A 17,772-nucleotide genomic window follows, 5' to 3' on the forward strand; every position below is an offset into this window, starting at 1 on the left:
TCTCTCTCTCTCTCTCTCTCTGTCTCTCTCTCCACGCACGCACACACACACACACACACACACACACACACACACACACAATGTTTGAACTTTTCTGATCGCTCTGAAATTCATATTTTCAAATTTAGATTATTGATAGCTTTCATTAACATTTTTAACTTCTAAGATGTTTCTAAATGAAACTGGATCTAACAGAAATTGAAATTTTAAAGTTGATTCATTCTTCTATGTAATTTTTCTTTTATGGTGGTTTTAAGTGCAAATCAACTTCAGTAAATTTACTTGGTAAATGTTAATGATAAATTATTAAAATATGAATAAAGTTTACTACAGTCACTTCAGCAATTTTGGATTTTTACATATAAACTTTTATTTGTCTAAGTTTACATAATTTCTCTTTTATAAGTATGTGTCATCTATTAAAAGTGGCATTCCCTTAAATATTTATGATTTTATATCTTAGTTCAGATTTCTACTTTAATATGTATTAACGAGTGATTATTCATGCATGCTCTTTTTCCTTTCTGTTGTCAGTCTCTTAGGAGTATACTAGGGTATTACTATTTTCTAAATATTGAAATTGGTTTGAGTATAAGTTAGCTAATTTCAGAAATACATCTTATCGAAGCTTTCATATTCGTCTTCTCAAATTTCATACATACTAATTTGACATATTTAAGTTTTTGATTTTTTGCAAGTATGAGAGAAGACTTTTTTTTTACATTATAACTAAGACTTCAGAATGTAAGGACTATAGTTTTTTATGATTTCAATTATGAATGTCCCCAGTTTAGGCCCTTAGTATAGAATGAATGGCCTCATAGTCTATCTCACAAGTTGTTGTGAGGTTAACTCAAATAATTGAAAATATTTTAATATATAAACATAAAGTGACTAAGTGAATGTATAATAGTACAGTTTTTACTGGACATATGTCTGAAAGTCTGTCTTGTTGACTAATCTTTTGGGAGGTTTATTGATCAACTTTCCAAGCTCATTGTTTATTTCTACAATCCAGTGTATAGCTTAATGTTGAGGTATTTGATATTTTTTTACTTTTTGTTTTGAGGTACTTAAAAAGTAGTGTTGGTTCTTGTACCATTCATTGTTATGTTTGTCCTCATTAGTTGATTGTTGTGTGTTAAACAGACATCCCTGGAGCTTACTCTCCACACTCTGTGAATCCACTCATTAATCACCAGTCACCTTTGGAGATGGGAAAATTACTTACCTGTATTTCTTTTTCTCAGAAAGCGTGCTCTGGAATGGATTCACAAATGAGCTACCCTCCTTCCCTCAAAGAGTAAGGTTTCTGCTTTACAGGATTTTTTTTTTCTTGGGTTATTTTTCCTCTCATCTTTTGAATTTGAAAAGAACTGAGGGAAGGCACCTGAAGAAACTACTGACATACTCACTAGGGGAGTTCCAAAGCTTGTGCTGCCCCTAGGGGCAGTGTCAATGGCTCTTAAAGCTAGAAAGCTCATACTTGGAGTTGAAACAGGGGCTCAAAGAATCCATTTTCCCAGTGTACCTTCTGAAAGGATAAGTTTCAGGTAAGTAATTTTCTCTTACTATGTGATATGCTTTATTCATACTTATAAAAATATGCAAGTCCAGTTCTCCAGGTACATAGGCAACTGTATTTACTCAGTTTAGATGCATAAGCTTTACTGAATGTTAGAAGTATTATAAAACAAATGTCTGATCATGAGTTATATGAAATCATAATATATTTTAAATCAATAAATATTTGATTAAAGGTGCATTTGATAAACAGTGTATTGTGCTAGTGTTGTCATGTCTCTTATTTCTCACTAAATAAAATCTGGATAAACTTTTTAATAATTAGATACAAAAGTGTTTTTTTTTTTTTTTGCATTCAAATTCCAAGAGGTGTGTAGCTAAAGTGTGTGCATGCATGAGCGCATGCACACCAACCCACACCTATATACACATGTAGGCTAGGATGATGTAAACTATTTACTTCAGATTAGATGTTTTCTGTATGTGTAGTGACCAGAATGAATTACTCAAGTAATTTTTAAATGCTTGTACAATTTTTAAAAATTATTGTAAAGACAGTTTGAGCTGTTTAAGTAAGGTATTTTTTCAGTGTAGTAGCTATATGTAGTGTGGATTTAGCTACTTAGTCAATATATTATTTAGAGCTCATAAGTATTTCTACTCAATTCTTCAGCTACAAAATGCAAGGTAGCTACCTAAAGAGTAGCAAGAGGTAGATAGCAAAATGTTAAACATTTGCTCATCAATCTTCTGTGTATTTTGTCCTTCTTTTTAAATCACATGCTGATTTAATATTTTAAAACATTTGAAACATTTTCTGTATTTTTCTCTTCAGAAGTAGCTTTTAAGTGAATGTTACATTGAAAACTGTCCATACGAACAAGGCAGCATTTTCAAATATAGTTACCCTTTTCACTTATGATTAAGGCAGGTTTGACCAACTTCATTCATTTGAAATGGCAGCTCCGAACTTGGAAATACGCAGAAAAGACTTTCCAGTAGCAAATGGTTATCACAAAGTCCATGCATTTTACTCTGCACCTGAAGAGTAGCAGTTTTCAGATTAGATGATTGTGTCCCAGTCACAGGGTTTATTGACAGCTAAAACTAATAGCTATTTCCTGAAGCAAGAAAAAGAATACATTAGTATAACCTGAAGCAGTTCAAGTTCGAAGAATATTCACTGTGATTGCTTCCAAGGATATTACTCTTACTATAGTTGACAGTGAGTCAGAATTTTCTTGACTAAGATTATTCATTTAATTGTTCATTCATTTCACAAATGATTTGGCATAACTCTATCCAAAAAACTTTGAAATAGAAGTAGAAATTTCGTACTAATGAATTGAATCAATGAGTTATTGGGACAGGCTTTAGATTTGTCTTTGAGCCTTCCAATAGCCACCTGGAAAATAGGAAAAATAGGGTTATAGAGTCTCATTATTAGGTAGGAGTAAGTACGTACATTCTGTAAAGAAAAACAAAACTAAGCCTAACTCTAAATTTTGAAAGAAATGTATGATGAGTTATTTAACATAGGGGCATTGAGTGATGAATTGTCACTATGTAAGAATTTTTTCAGTGCAAGGACTGTAATGGATCTCATAGTTATGGCAACATTTAGTAATCTTCAGTGTTTACAAAAAAAGTTGTTGTATCCAGAAAGCAGATAATCGTCTTAGAATCCTATTGCTGATTCTAGGATATCATGAATTATAAGATGCAATACTGATTTAATAGAAGCTCTTGAGGGAAAGTAAGAACTGCTACATTGAGTAATTGTACATAGTAATGTATGTGAAAAGCTAAAATGTGAAAGTTAAGGAAATACAGTATATTATAGAAAGATGACCATCAAATATGACCAACATCAACATGTAAAGGAAGTGTTGAGAACTATGATGTGTGGTTTTTTTTTTTTTCCAAAAAAGAGCATCAAAGAAGTTTTTTTATTTTCCGTTGCTCGTCATTTCTAGTAAGATTAAACAGAAAACTTAGAAATCATAATTATCCAGCTGGAGAAACCCATCTTCTCGGGTGTGAAGATAATAATTGTATATGTGAACTTTGGTGTAAAAATGAAGCTACAAGACACATAGTGTGTGCATACATGACTGGTATACTCTAATACTTTTTAAGTGCATTGATGGATCTTTAAAAATGACTAAATACAAAAGTAATGAGTTCCTACATAGGCATCACAGAAATAAATACAAGTGTAGATGTATCTGAAATACAACATAATCAGTGGAATAAGATAACCACAATTAGTTATGAATATATTTAACTTCTGGTTTTTATGTAACTATAGTAGGAAGCAAAATGTATTACCTGAGCCTTTTGTTTTCTGTCTTCTTTTCAAGCTTCTTCCATTTTACCCTCTCTTGGAGAAGAGCTAAACGTTGAATGTTCTGTGCTTGTACTCTTACTGAGATTTTGTCAGAGTAGGACTATTTATTATATTTATTCTTTTGTGCCTCCTATTTTAAGGCACCTGTATTGCTTTTTCAAGTAGAGAGTTTTGCAAAAATGAGATAAATTTTTTTATTGAGGTCATAAAAATCACATAAGCCATGTGTTTCTCTGACCTGCAATTTTTTTTTTTTTCTGTAATAGAGATCAAATCTTTGTACTTATCCAGCAAAAGCTAAGCTTCCATTGATTTGTTACATTGAGATAGTTTTCTTAAACCAAATTTCCTTGAATCGTATTCTTTGGGTTTACCTTCCGTTACAGACTGATACAATATGTTTAACATTGCTTCTAACTTTTAAGCTGTTTTGTTTCCTTAGTCTTTTGTATTGCTCGTCACTTTAAGGTTCTACAGTTTGAAATAGTTTTTAACATCATAAAACACTGTTGATATATCATTTCTTTATCACCTTCCCAAATATGCCTTTTATTTTTATGTACAAGGGCTCTTGGGAATGATTCTCTCAGAGGCTTAAGCTGTGCTTTGCCCTCCATGAGAACTGAAATTATTTGGTAAGCGCTTGCTTTCTTTTTAGCTTCTAATTTTTCCCTATTTTATTTTGTACATGATATTTGTTTCAAGGTCAAAGGTTCCGTTACAGTTACTATGATGAATCCCAGGGGGAGATTTATAGATCCATTGAACATCTAGATAAAATGGTAAGTCTTTCAGGTGTGGGTTTTAATGCTCTAAGGTGTTTTCTTTCATTTCAGTTTAGTGATTCAAGACTTAATATGTTGAATTATACAGTGGACTAATAATTCTTTCCCTACCTACCTAACTAAATGTGCAAAATATAGTTTATCATCATATGAATATTGATTATAAAAATAATCCCTTTTCTATTAGTTGAAATTTCCTTTATCTTTTTTTGATTAATGAGACTAAGAATAATTAGATTTGGATTTTAGATGCTATTTGGGGGAGTGTCTCAGGTTTAGGGAAGACAGGATACTAATGCCATTACTTATTTTTAAGCAGAAACAACCACAGCAAATTCTTAGTTTATTTTATTATTTAATTGTATCTTTTGGCCATTTGGATTTTCTGAAATGGTGTTTCATTTTGTTGTTTTATATATAGAATTTAAAAATATGATTGTATTCTTACATGGCCCAGGACTACAGTAGACATTGATCTTGCTGTCATTTTTCTTGAAGTAGTACAGTAGTCATAGTACTTGTTTTCATATTTAAAAAGTCATACAAATAATTTTGTTTTTTTTTTTACCTAAAATAGAATATTAAATATAGCAGATATCTCACTGATTGGAACAGAATATTAAATATAGCAGATACATCATTAATTTGAACAGAATACTAAATATAGATGAATCTCTAATTTGAACAGAATATTAAATATAGCAGATAAATCACTAATTTGCTCTGACCTTTGACATCATTTTAGTTCCCTAGTCCTCAATTTGTCATCTCTAAGATAAGAGACTTGGAGTAGGTGGTCTCTATAAACTCCATCAGACTTTAAGCCTGTGATCTGTTAAAATCAACTTTACCCCTGTTTGAAAAGCCTTATGCATATGTTTTAGTACAAGAATATTTAGTCTAAAGTAGATAAAACATTTTAGTAAAGAATCTGGATCTAAAACTATAGCTGGGCTATTATCTTGTATATTTTATTAAAAGCAAAATGGAATGAATGCAAATTTAGTTACTTAGGAGATTTTATCATATTTAAATTTATCTTGTTACTTAGATCCAATTATGTCTGAACACTTTTGCTTTGGAATTTTGTTTGGATTTTAATCTACTGACTTTTTTTTTGCCTTTATGATGTTGTTGTTTCAGTCTTTAATTCTTTTCTGGCTTCTCCTTCTGATCTTATTCTTCTGAGGCTTAGTGCTCACTTGCCTCAGAAAAGTTTTCTGGTTCTGTTGTCATTTATTTTTTTCATGTAGCAAGTGGTTAATGGGTGTCTAATGCGTGTCTGGTACTGTGTGAAGTATTGCAGATGTTAAGAAGAGAAAACATTGTTTCCCACTTCATGGAACTTACAGTGTAGTCATTGAACAGACTTAGAAGCTATTATGGTGTAGAGATGTAAGAGATATTTAGGACACACACTCTCCTTATTGTTCCATGAAAATGACATACATGTGCCTAGCTTAGGACTTTTGCCCTTTCTACACTCGACTGTCTCACTTACTCTGTGGCTTTGCTCTGCTTCACCTTCCCAATGGTACTGGCTGCCCTGTTTAATTTTGCATCATACCCATTTAGCATTCCCAATCCACTTAACCCTGCTGCAGTTTTTCTTTCAACAAACTAAATATTGTACTTATCACAGTTTTGTTAGGAAATTTATTTTGTTCTCTGACGTATCCAAAGTGCTTAGAGTCGTGAGTAGAACATTAGTAGGTGCTCAATAAATATTTTTCAAGTGAATGAATTAGTGAATATAATCTTCCTCCGTACATAATTAAATTAAGCAAATACCCTAACTGTAATATGACAAAGAAATAAAGGGAAAGTAATTTATAATAAACTAGTATATTTTTTAATAGTGTAAGCACCCAGATGCCAACTATATTAGGAGACATTATGAAGTAGTTAAATGCTTCCACATTGTATCATTAATATAACAGCTACCAATCCAGACCTAAACAGTTATTTTATATTTGTGACTCACATTGCTAAGCTGTGTTGCAGGGTGACTCGATTTCCCAAAATGGTGAATAATTCTTAGTAAAGTTGTAACCTAAACAAAATATAGCCTTCCCTCAGTTTACGTGATATGGAAATTCCTGGCGAATCTACTGTATATTAAAACCAGGCAAAACTTCTTAGTATTTATATATAAAATAGGGTTAAGGGTATAAAGAATTATACATGATTGTTTCATCTATGTGGACATGTCAGAGTGCTTTGGGATGAGAACAGTTATTTGTGTGGAGGACAGTCCTGTGTTAGAGGACAATCAGCATCCTTGGACCCCACTCACTAAATTTCCCAGTAGCATCTTCTAATTATTGGGACTTCGCAAAAATGTGCCCACAACTTTCCATTACGCCCCTATGGTAAACCGTCCTTCTATGACCCTACCCTACTTAAGTTTTCTTCTCAATATTAATTACTGTGTGACTTGTTATTTGTTGATTTGTTTGGTGATACCCTTCCCTATTAGGTTATAAGCTTTATGAGATCAGGATCTTTGTCCATTTTTTTTTTTTTCAGCCTTTCACTGGGTACTAAATATATATAGTTATTGAGTGAATCAATGGAAGAATGGACAGGGTAGCGGTGAGAAATGAAGCTAGAGAATCTGGAGCAGGCTGTTTAAAGGGTATTAAATAGGAAAGTGATAAAATCAGATTGTATTTGAATAGATCACATAGCTGCTGTGTAGCAAGTAGGCTGCGTGGGAGGCCAGAAGAGAAATCAGCAGACCAGTTTGGTAATCCAGGTGACAGATGGTAATTTAGACAGTGGATAGGGTGGTGATGGTGGAAGAGAGGGACAGAGTGGATATATCCAGTGTATTTAAGAGATAGATTGATGATAGGACTTGGAGATTGCTTGAACTTGCTGAGGAAGGAAGTATCAAGGATAGCTTCTAAATTTCTGACTTATGCTGCTGGTTGCATGTTGGTACTATTCACTTAGGTTTAAAGCACAAGAAGATAGGACTGATGTTTTCGGAAGTAGGGAAATCATAAATCCATTAAGGATGTGTTATATTTGCTGTTGCCTTTAAGATATCCAAGTGGACATGTCAGTCAGGTAGGCATTTGGATTTTCATTTTGCTAGTTATTTTCAAGTGCACTTACAGTCCTAGGCACTGTTGGAGATATGGCAGTAAACACACTTGCTCTCACAGAACTTTTTTTCTAACAGGAGGAGATATATATACATATATATATATATATATATATATATATATATATATATATATAAAATATGTATATATATTATAAAGGTAAGGGTATGTATAAGTTAGTTTCCAATAGTGATATGTGCTATACAGAAAATATAGAAAGGGTTTTGAAATGGTAAATGATTTGAGTGATTGGTGACTGAGTGATTGTAGAAATACTTCCCTGAGGAGAGACATTACGCTGAGATAGTGATGGTAAGAAGGAGCAAACCAAATTCAGATCTGAGGAGAGAGCATTCTTGACAGAAGGAACTCCCTGTGCAAAGATGGGAAAGAGGCTGGTGTGTGAAGAAAAGGAAAAAAAGGACAGTGTTGCAGGAGTGCAGTAGGTAAGGCTAAGAATGGTACAAGCTGTGGCAGGAGGGACAGACAGAGAGCAGATAATGGAGGACTTTATATTCTAGGGTAAGAAATGTATGTAAGTACAAGGGGAAGTGAAAATGATGTAATCACATTCTTTTAAAGGTTATTCTGGTGGTTGTGTAGAGGATGGATTCTACATAAGGTTCAAGAGTAGTAATGATGGACATGGGCAGTAGTTGAGGGGAGAGATGATAGTAACTTGGACTAGGGTGGTATAAGTGGATATGGAAAGAAGTTGGTAGATTTGAGATCTCTTTCAGAAGTATTAAACAGAGCTTTGCTAAGGAATTAACTATATTGGCTTGAAGCCCAGAGAATAGGCCTGGAGTAAGTTTGAGAGTTCTAACAGGTAGATGGTAATCAGAGCCAGACCAGAGGTAAGACTGTCTACTATAGTAATCCTTAACCTTGTCTTTATAACCTAAATCATCCATGGAACTTTTTCAAAATAGACTTGCCCATACCTGCCCCAGGAGATCGCCTTTTGGTAGTATGGAAAGAGTCCTAACATCTTTTTACTCCTAAATTTGCTTTGTTAGGTGAATTTAAACTGTCTTACTATAGCCCCTAATCTGTTTAAGTAGAACAAAATTTCCTATTTATCTGTCTTCCCTTGTTTTCTATTCAGCTCTTTAAATCATTAGTCAACTTTAATTAAGCAACATTTAATTTTGCACAGGTAAGAATTTGTGAATCCATGAGTTGATGCTTTTAGCACAGAGATATGTTCTCCCCAAAATATTAGTTTACCCGGTGCTCTGAAGTCACCAAACATAGTGGCATTCTTTGGAACTCTCTAGAACTGTGGTCACATTTAAAAACTTTAATATTATTTACTATTCTATGTGTGTGTGTATATATATATTTATATATAAATATCCGTACTTAATTCTTTTAGTCTTCTTTTTTTTTTTTTAAATTTTTTAAATGTTTTTATTTTATTTTTTGAGACAGAGAGAGACAGAGCATGAACGAGGGAGGGTCAGAGAGAGAGGGAGACACAGAATCTGAAGCAGGCTCCAGGCTCTGAGCTGTCGGCACAGAGCCCGATGTGGGGCTTGAACTCATGGACTGTGAGATTGTGACCTGAGCTGAAGTCGGACGCTTAACTGGCAGAGCCACCCAGGCGCGCCAGTTCTTTTAGTCTTCTAATTCTATATTGATTGTTAGCTATTATTAAGAGAAGTAGCTTTGTTTATCTTTCTTGATGTATATTATCAGTTAGGCAGATAGACCTTGGTTTCTTACTTTGAGGCAGAGCAAAAAGAGTAACATTTATCCGTTGGCATCATTCTCATAATTCTCCTGAAATTGTTGCCTTCTCTGGTAGCTTCTAAGTCTTTGAAATTAGAACTTTTGTTCAAAAGTATATGTAGAACCAGTAAGCTTAAGATTGGCTTCTAAGTCTGCATCCGATTTACCATACTTTAGATGTCCAAAATCACCAGGGCATAATTTTTAAATTTTTATTTAAATAGACTGGGATACAATTACTGAATATTGAGTATTTGCTTCTTATTAATATGTTTGAATTTGATATTTGATTTGATAGTTGACTTGGAGTCTGATATTTGTGGTCCCTTTCTATTTATAGAATTTTTAAATGGCTCATAAGTGTTCCGTTCCTTTATTAGCGTGCTCTAAATTCAAGTTATAAGTCAATTCTGGGGGATTGGAGTAAATGGGTTGAAATAATCAGAATGGTTAGTTCCATACATATAATCACGTATGTATGTCTTTATGCATATATGTATATATGTACACTCATTGTTAGACTCTTATATAACCTGATTTTTAACTGATTTATATAACCAAATGGTGAATATCCCTCTGTATATTCCTTTTCCAAAGTGCCATTTTATGTTATAAATTATTTCATTCATTCGAGAACCATATTTTAGTTTATGTGTGCAATCTTTTGAGAGCAAATATAATTGGATGGTTCTCTAGATGTATTAGCAAATGTTAGCAATTCTGAATTGTAATTATTATGCCTTTTGAAGTTTGATAAAATGAAAAACTATTTATAAAATTTTAGGTACAATCTGTTCAAAATTAGTGTGTAATAAAGTTTTGGCTCTTTTTGTTATCAGGAAAATCTTGTTACATATAGTTACTAAAGTAAGTAAAAGGGTTTCTAGGTTCCAAAAACAGAAAAAAAACAGCTTTTCCTCTTATTGCAAAATAATTGTATCTCTAACATTTGAATATCTTGGAATTGAATTATGTGAAAAAGATATGTAAAGAAAAATATATAGGAAAATAAACTGGATCTTCCAGATGTTGTAATTGGGGGAAAAAAAGTAACCAGTTACAGGAGATATAGATTCTGGAAGTGTTACAATAGAATTGGCTCCTGATTATGTTTTTGGTAATTAGTACTTTGCAATTTCAGTAATCATAGTGACCAAAGCAGAACATACTTTAAGACATTGATTTTTGTGTACTTTGGAGATTATTTACTAGAAACATTAAAGATACATAAGTACATACATACATATTTTATATATGTCACATAACGTAATTTTTTTCTGTACCACTATTGATGTAGACCAGTGTGTCATTATGGACATTGCCAGCTTATTTATGATTCGGCAAAGAGGATCTGAAAGTGTCATTGTAGCCATCTTTGTAATGTATTTTCCTTCCAAATTTACTCGTAGTCCTTTCATTTAATTTGAACTTGAGCTACTTTTCTTCCTATTCTTTTGTAAGTGAAATTGTTCATATTTGTCTACTCCTATTCTTTCTTGAACTTAGGCCAAGGTTTTATAATATCTTCTTTTAAGAGAGCTATTTATTAGTATGTTGCTTCTTAGCACTGCTGTCTTTAGGGTGATTTTTTTCCCCCATAAAACTTCTTTCACTCTAAGATTTTATCTTGTCGCCTCTTACAGAAAGCAGAATATTTCCTTTTCTTACCTTGCCTCCCTAAATGTATACTCATCTCTCTAATATATATATATCCTTACTTTAGAAAATGAGGCCTCAATGATAATATGGGATTAATTATGTGTTTGTAGTAATAAAAAGACATGGTTTTAGTTCTTATGTCTTAAAGTCCTCTAAAAACGTTTGCTCCTTTTTTGTGTTTGTTACTTTAGAGGGAGATTGCTTCTGGGTGATAATATTTAAAACTAAATTAAATTTGGGACGCCTGGGTGGCTCAGTCAGTTACACATCCGACTTCAGCTCAGGTCATGATCTCCCAGTGCATGTGTTTGAGCCCTGCATGGGGTTCTGTGCTGACAGCCCAGAGCCTGGAGCCTGCTTCCGATTCTGTGTCTCCCTCTCTCTCTCTGCCCCTCCCCCGCTCCTCCCCCCTCCCCCACTCTCTCTCCCCCCCCCCAAAGATAAATAAACATTGAAAAATTTTAATTTAAATTAAATATCATAGATAAACTTTTTTTTTTTTTTTTTGATAAACTTTTTTTAAAAGGGAAGATTTTTGTTGTCTTAATCAGAGTCCTGAATTTTCAGCTTTGTCAGTTAAAACTGTGTATTCGTTTAGGATTGCCACTTGGAATTTGACATTACAGGCTTTTTTACTCATTACTTGGAGAGTCAGCATAATGATAGATTCCCTCTGCCCTTGTCCCCCCTCAAGGTAGAGAGTTAGCTTTCAGTCTGAGGATTTCTTGTTGAAGGCTGCTAAATTTCTCAGAAACCCACATCGTGATGGATATAGGCTTTTGGAGTTCATGATGTTTGTTTTGTATCTTAGATCCTCACTGTTTCATATTAGATTTAAGTTCATGCCAACAGATTCTCAATGTGCTAGGCCCTAGGCAAGATTCTCATCACCTGGACTTCAGATTCTTTGATCATATCTTCTAGTATTTTAGGGAATAGAAGATTAAGCATATTTGAGAAGCACTTAGTTTCTTCATCTTCTGCGAATTTTGGCAGTAGTATTAAATTAGCATTTTCATCTCCTTGGAATTTTGGTAACAGTAATTTAAAAATTGTTAGCATCAAAATATAAATATATACAAAAGAATATATGCCAATGTTCTCTATTATTTCATAGATATCCTCTTTCTCATTATCATTATTGCTGTTGTTTGCAATACTTTATGAATTTTCCAATTGGAGACTTTCACTCATGAGAAAAGCCTTATTTTTTCTCTGTATCCCTTTATAAAAGTGCATACCCTTTCACTATCTTTATTTGTCAGAGAATTGATTGTAATGGAATTGATTCTTGTCCTTGTAGGTATATAACACACTTTAGGGAATTAAAAATTTAATTTTAATCCCTTAGTTTTCATCATCTCAATTTTTTCTTTTCCCTTCTGTAATTTAACCATTATATCTTAATTTTGAACACGTTATTTAGTAGTGTCTTCTCTACATGTATAACTTTATATCTTTCTCTATGAAGCTTCTTGGCCAGCCATTTTGAATTCTTTGTCTTTAACAAATTTGAGCATTAAGTTTTCTTCTCTTTGAATTTTTCATGTCAATATATAAATGTGAGAAGTTTGTTCAAAATGTACATTAAGATTTTAATATTAAAACATATAACAGAACCTCAGTGTTGCCTAATTTGCTGATGAGTATAATTCTATTTAAGGTAAGCTGTCCCAACTTCATCCAGAAACAATAAAAGTTCTCTCAAAATGTGTGTACCAGTTACAACTATGTGAGAGTATTTAAAGAATTGTTTGTATGTCTCTTATACTATATGAAGCAGAGTAAGTCAGTGAGAAAGAGCCTCATATTAGAAATTTAGAGGCAAGCTTTTAACTGTTTTTTTTTTTTTTTAATGCCTCAGTTTCTTCATCTTGTAGGAAGTTATATCTTGATTATCCATATGTATGGAAGAGATTTGTAACTCCATCTCTGCATTACTACTTGGTTTGGAAATATATTGTGTCATTTTCTTTGTACCAGAATCATGATACTAATTGTTTATCTTAGGTTTAAGTTTTTGTTCATATTTCTCTGAACTTGCACCATATGTCACTGGAGACTGTTGACCTGGAAGCCTCCTGGTCTGTAAGGGAAAACAACTTAGCACATTAAACACTGGTTGTGGACAGATCTGAGAGTGGCTAATTGATGTGCAGTCAATTGAAAGTTGACTACATACACACAACTATCTTTCAGATGTATTTGCAGGAAAGTGTGATGATATTTATGAATGACTTGAATACTCTGAAAACAGGTTCTTTATAAAATTAAATTTTCATGCTGCCACTGCAGTACTTGTATGCAACCTACTGATCTACTGATTACTGTCATTTTTCAGATGAGTGTTCATCTGATTACTCTAGGTGCTTTTCCACTGCTGTTGTTTTAAAACATGTTGAAATATGATTTAAAAACCACACAAAATATAGCAGTTGATTCCCTGGTTAAACCACAATTTACATTCCTCTCAGAGTATGTTAGTCCAGTCTGTTGGACACAAATGTAAAATATTTTACCTGCATTAGAAAACAAGGTAAGGTAATTGGTGAATGAATGAGAATCAGTGATTTATTTGCTTTATTAAAGGTGCTCTCTATTGTACTATGAACACATTATTTAAAGGCATTTGCAGAGTATGGAATTTAGTGTGAATAAGTGTCCAAGTCATAGTGGTTGTTTTAATAATATTAATAAGATTTTTGATTCTGAATTAAAATCTTAAATATAATGCATTATAGTTGAAGGTATAAAGAGAGAAAAAGATTTTTAACAACTATTCAAAGAAGGACGATTTTGCTTAAGCATTTATCTTTTATGAGCTTTAAATTAATTAAAATATGGTAGCTTTTTCTTAGTTTGTGCTATCTTTTTATCACATACTGATAATTCAGAATGCCTTGCATGTTATGTTTAAGTGTATGTTATGGAATTAGCTAAATTATAATAAACTTTTAATTATTTATGCCAGTGGCAGGAGAAATATGGTAGTTATGGGGAAAAACCAGCCATATGTCAAATTTAATTTTAGATTTTATATGAACATTTTCACAGCAGATTTACTTTCCTAAATATATTTATATAAGAAAAATATAAAATTGTGAAATGTTTGAGGATTGTGACCCAAGTGGTAACTGGTGATGGTGCTGTAGAAACATACCAGGAGGTCAGAAAAAACTAAAACTGAAGATTGGAAGTGTTCTGTTACTAAAGTATAGCTATTGTTTAGAGTTGACCATAATGAGATTACCTTTGATGAATGAGTTGGATATTTCACAAGGATTACTTAATGTATTTTCTTTACTTCTCTTTAACTAAAAAATTATGGTTTTTAGCTCTAAGTAACAGTTTTAAAATGTCATGAGAAAATAATAAATTATGTACCTTTTTCTTTGTCTTTCATCTTCTTTTTCTCTTCCTTTTTTAGGGTATGAGTATTATAGAACAATTAGACCCCGTATCTTTTAGCAATTACTTGAAGAAATACCATAATACTATATGTGGAAGACATCCCATTGGGGTGTTATTAAATGTGAGTATCCTTAGGAAGCCTTAATTTTTAACATTTGATCCTGTGATGTTTCAAAATATCTTAATTATTATCATCTGTGCTACCTTATTAGCATTGTTTTTAGGTACATATAATAAATATTCTTTTTAGTACACTTAAGATAATTTGGATTTCCATTATTTTGGTTACATGAATAAAGTTTTTACTGGAAGACAGGCCAGTGCTTTCTTTTAAATATCGAAAAATAATTTAGAATAGAAGCCTAGTTTTTCTCTTGACTCACAGCCAATATGTTCTTTGGTAATAAGTAACCTTATTAATTTTTCGGTTTTATTTAATGTTCTAGACTCCATAAAAAATAAACAGAAGACTCTGTTCTTGAACTTCAGATACTCATAATTTAGTAACACAAGACAGATGGCATGTATATATTTTTCTCTTTATAACAATAATATTTCATGTAAAGAGTAGTAAGAGGCAGAAGTTTCAGGTAGTTGGATTTTTGAAAAAGATAATAACAATAATTTTTCCTCTAATAAATAAAACAGTATGGCATTCCTGAAAGAAAATGTGAGACTTTTTAAGAAAGAAGAAAGTGTATATACTCAGGAATGAGAGGAGGAAGCAATAATGTGTTCATTGTTTGGAGAGGCAGAGAAATCACGGAGAAGGTAATGTTAGTCTAGAACAGGGTAGGGTAGGACCTTGAAGTCCAGTTTCGTTTAGTGTAATTTGATTTAGTACATTGTGGATTTTTAGGAATGGTTTTCTCTTAAGCAGTATTGGCTGGAAGAAGAGCCTGTTCAGGGCTTTAAACTAATTCTTGAAATTTAAACTAGGTAAGCTGCACTAATTTCCTAAAGTCTGAATTGGAGCAAATAAAATTTTAATGAAGTAAATGATGAACTAATCCACAATTAAAGTAAAAATCCTGGTTTACCTCTTGGATTTAGAACTTAATTTATATATGTATTTCACATTTCGTCAAACTTAGACAAAGAAGAGACTCCAGTATTTCATGACAGAAGTGGCTCCGATTTGGTTTAGAGAAAAGAGAGGTATATTTTTCTTGAAAGTGGCCTTATTAAATATAATAAAGGTAGGGTGAAAGATGACTGATACTTATCAAGAAGCTAGGTTAGTAGAAGTTCTTTGAGAGAATGAAATAAGGAGTCCTCTGTTTTACCTATTTAATATGTGACAAGATATTCAAGAAACAAATCAAGAGAAGAGTAAAGAATCTAGGCTTCAGCTGTGAAGCAGACAAAGTTAAGCCACCAGCACATTCAAAGAGTACTCACTTTTTTATTATGAGGTCTGTTGTAACAAATTTTTTTTTCCCCCCCAGGCTATCACAGAGCTCCAGAAGAATGGAATGAATATGAGCTTTTCCTTTTTGAATTATGCCCAGTCAAGCCAGTGTAGAAACTGGCAAGACAGTTCAGTGAGTTATGCAGCGGGAGCACTCACGGTCCACTGAAGCTCTGAATCCTCAGGGATGCCACCTGCACATACTCATTCTCTGTCCGGGGTCCCAGCCTAGCCCTTACCAAGATACTGGTCCTGGTTTGGGGGGATTCTGAAACCTCAAACTAATAGAACTTTCTTCTCTTCTTTTCTAGTAGGTGTAGTCCTTCCTTAATTTCAACTCATTAAAAAATGCTTTATAGTTTAGGGCAGTGGAAGGAAGGCTGGCATCAAAATATTTTGATCAAAAAAGATGGCAATGTAAAGGCCCAGTTGTGGGAGACAGTTTTTTTGAGAGTAACTTGTAAAGCATTTACCATATCCTAAATTTGCACTCTTTGCAGACTTGTGCACATATATTCCGCTTTCAGAATAGTTTTGCAAATTGTACACAAACAAACAAAAAAGGGTGGAAGCTTTTTAATAAAGAAATTGCATTTATAAATGATCTGTATTAGAATATAATAAATCTCCAGTTATAGTCAATTACTACCCGTGTTGTACAACAGATACCTTCTATTTTAGTTGCTAATAAAGGGCTACACAACTCAAAATAGTCTGATTTAAACTTATTGCTCTGTGGTACATAAGAAAATTGTTTTTTTATTAATTCCATCTCAGAATTTTTATGTTAAAAGTGGTAAACTTCAGCTCATGTAGAGATATGTTAGGATGTATTTTATTTTTTACATATTTATGTGATTTTTTTTATCACAGATAGAATCATATTTTAAAGTTAGCTTTTAAAATTACATATAGTTTGCCTTTTTGTGTGTGACATCACTTTGTGTCATTACTATATTGTAACGATATAAATTCAAGATTGGTAAAAGAATGTAGATGTAGTCCTTTCCTTCAAAGATTGTGTTTGATAGGCACTAGTCTGCAAATGAGGAAATGTTGAAGAGTATTCTTAGTGATTTTTAAATCATTGCAGACCAAACACTACTGCTATGCCTTTGTAGTGCTTTTAAGCAGTTTGACTCTCTATTTGAATTTATAGCAAGAAATCATTAACAATAACAAAAACAAAAAAAGCCACTGGATTTTCTTACAGTTCTACAAATTTTTTTGTCATGATTTTTGGTGCGGCTCTTCCAACTAAAATAATGGTATGGTGTTGTATTTCTTTTTTTAGCATAGACCATTCCTAGTCACTTCGGGGGGAAAAATATATAAATATATATAATTTGATTAGTTAATTATTGGCCACCATGCATGTATTAGATTATACCTGTTTCAGTATAACACTGGGTATCTACATCACACTGGAGAGCATTTGTATCTTCAGTCTTATGCCGGAATAGCACAATTTTTAGATGCCTTGCACCAATTTTATTTAAAGATTTGCATTTCTTAGTTACTAAATATCAACTTTCTATACTCAAGAATTGAGAAAAAATAATGTTTCGGATTCAAAACTACCCACCTATATGTGTATGGAAATTATACTTGTACACGTTAATGATTTATTTCCCATCACTTAGGTATACTTTTGAGTACCGTAAATATTTATTCCTTATTTATTATACAGACTATAAACATTTTAAACTTGACTACAGAGTGCATTTTTATTTTCTGAGTATAAAATGGATACATGATTATTATAGAAACTTTAGAAAATACTGA

At 32.5% G+C, this 17,772-nt stretch overlaps 1 protein-coding gene across 4 annotated transcripts in view; it reads left to right on the forward strand.

Annotated features, from left to right (window-relative positions):
• The window catches only part of MEMO1 (mediator of cell motility 1), a 123,263-nt gene extending 106,566 nt beyond the window's left edge, over window positions 1-16,697 (forward strand). For 3 of the 4 annotated variants that reach the window (XM_053891028.1, XM_053891026.1, XM_053891027.1), the window contains 3 exons: window positions 4,580-4,656; window positions 14,593-14,697; window positions 16,025-16,697. In XM_053891028.1, the coding sequence (XP_053747003.1) occupies window positions 4,580-4,656; window positions 14,593-14,697; window positions 16,025-16,156 (314 nt within the window). In that variant the 3' untranslated portion in view covers window positions 16,157-16,697. Of the gene's footprint in view, window positions 1-1,250; window positions 1,554-4,579; window positions 4,658-14,592; window positions 14,698-16,024 lie in introns of those variants that run through there. The other variant, XR_008418052.1, reaches the window with a different exon arrangement.
• Window positions 16,698-17,772: the final 1,075 nt, after the last annotated feature.

Source organism: Panthera pardus, unplaced genomic scaffold (genome assembly GCF_024362965.1).
Source record: "Panthera pardus isolate Hobbes unplaced genomic scaffold, ASM2436296v1 HiC_scaffold_26, whole genome shotgun sequence".
In the NCBI taxonomy this organism is placed as follows: Eukaryota; Metazoa; Chordata; class Mammalia; order Carnivora; family Felidae; genus Panthera; species Panthera pardus.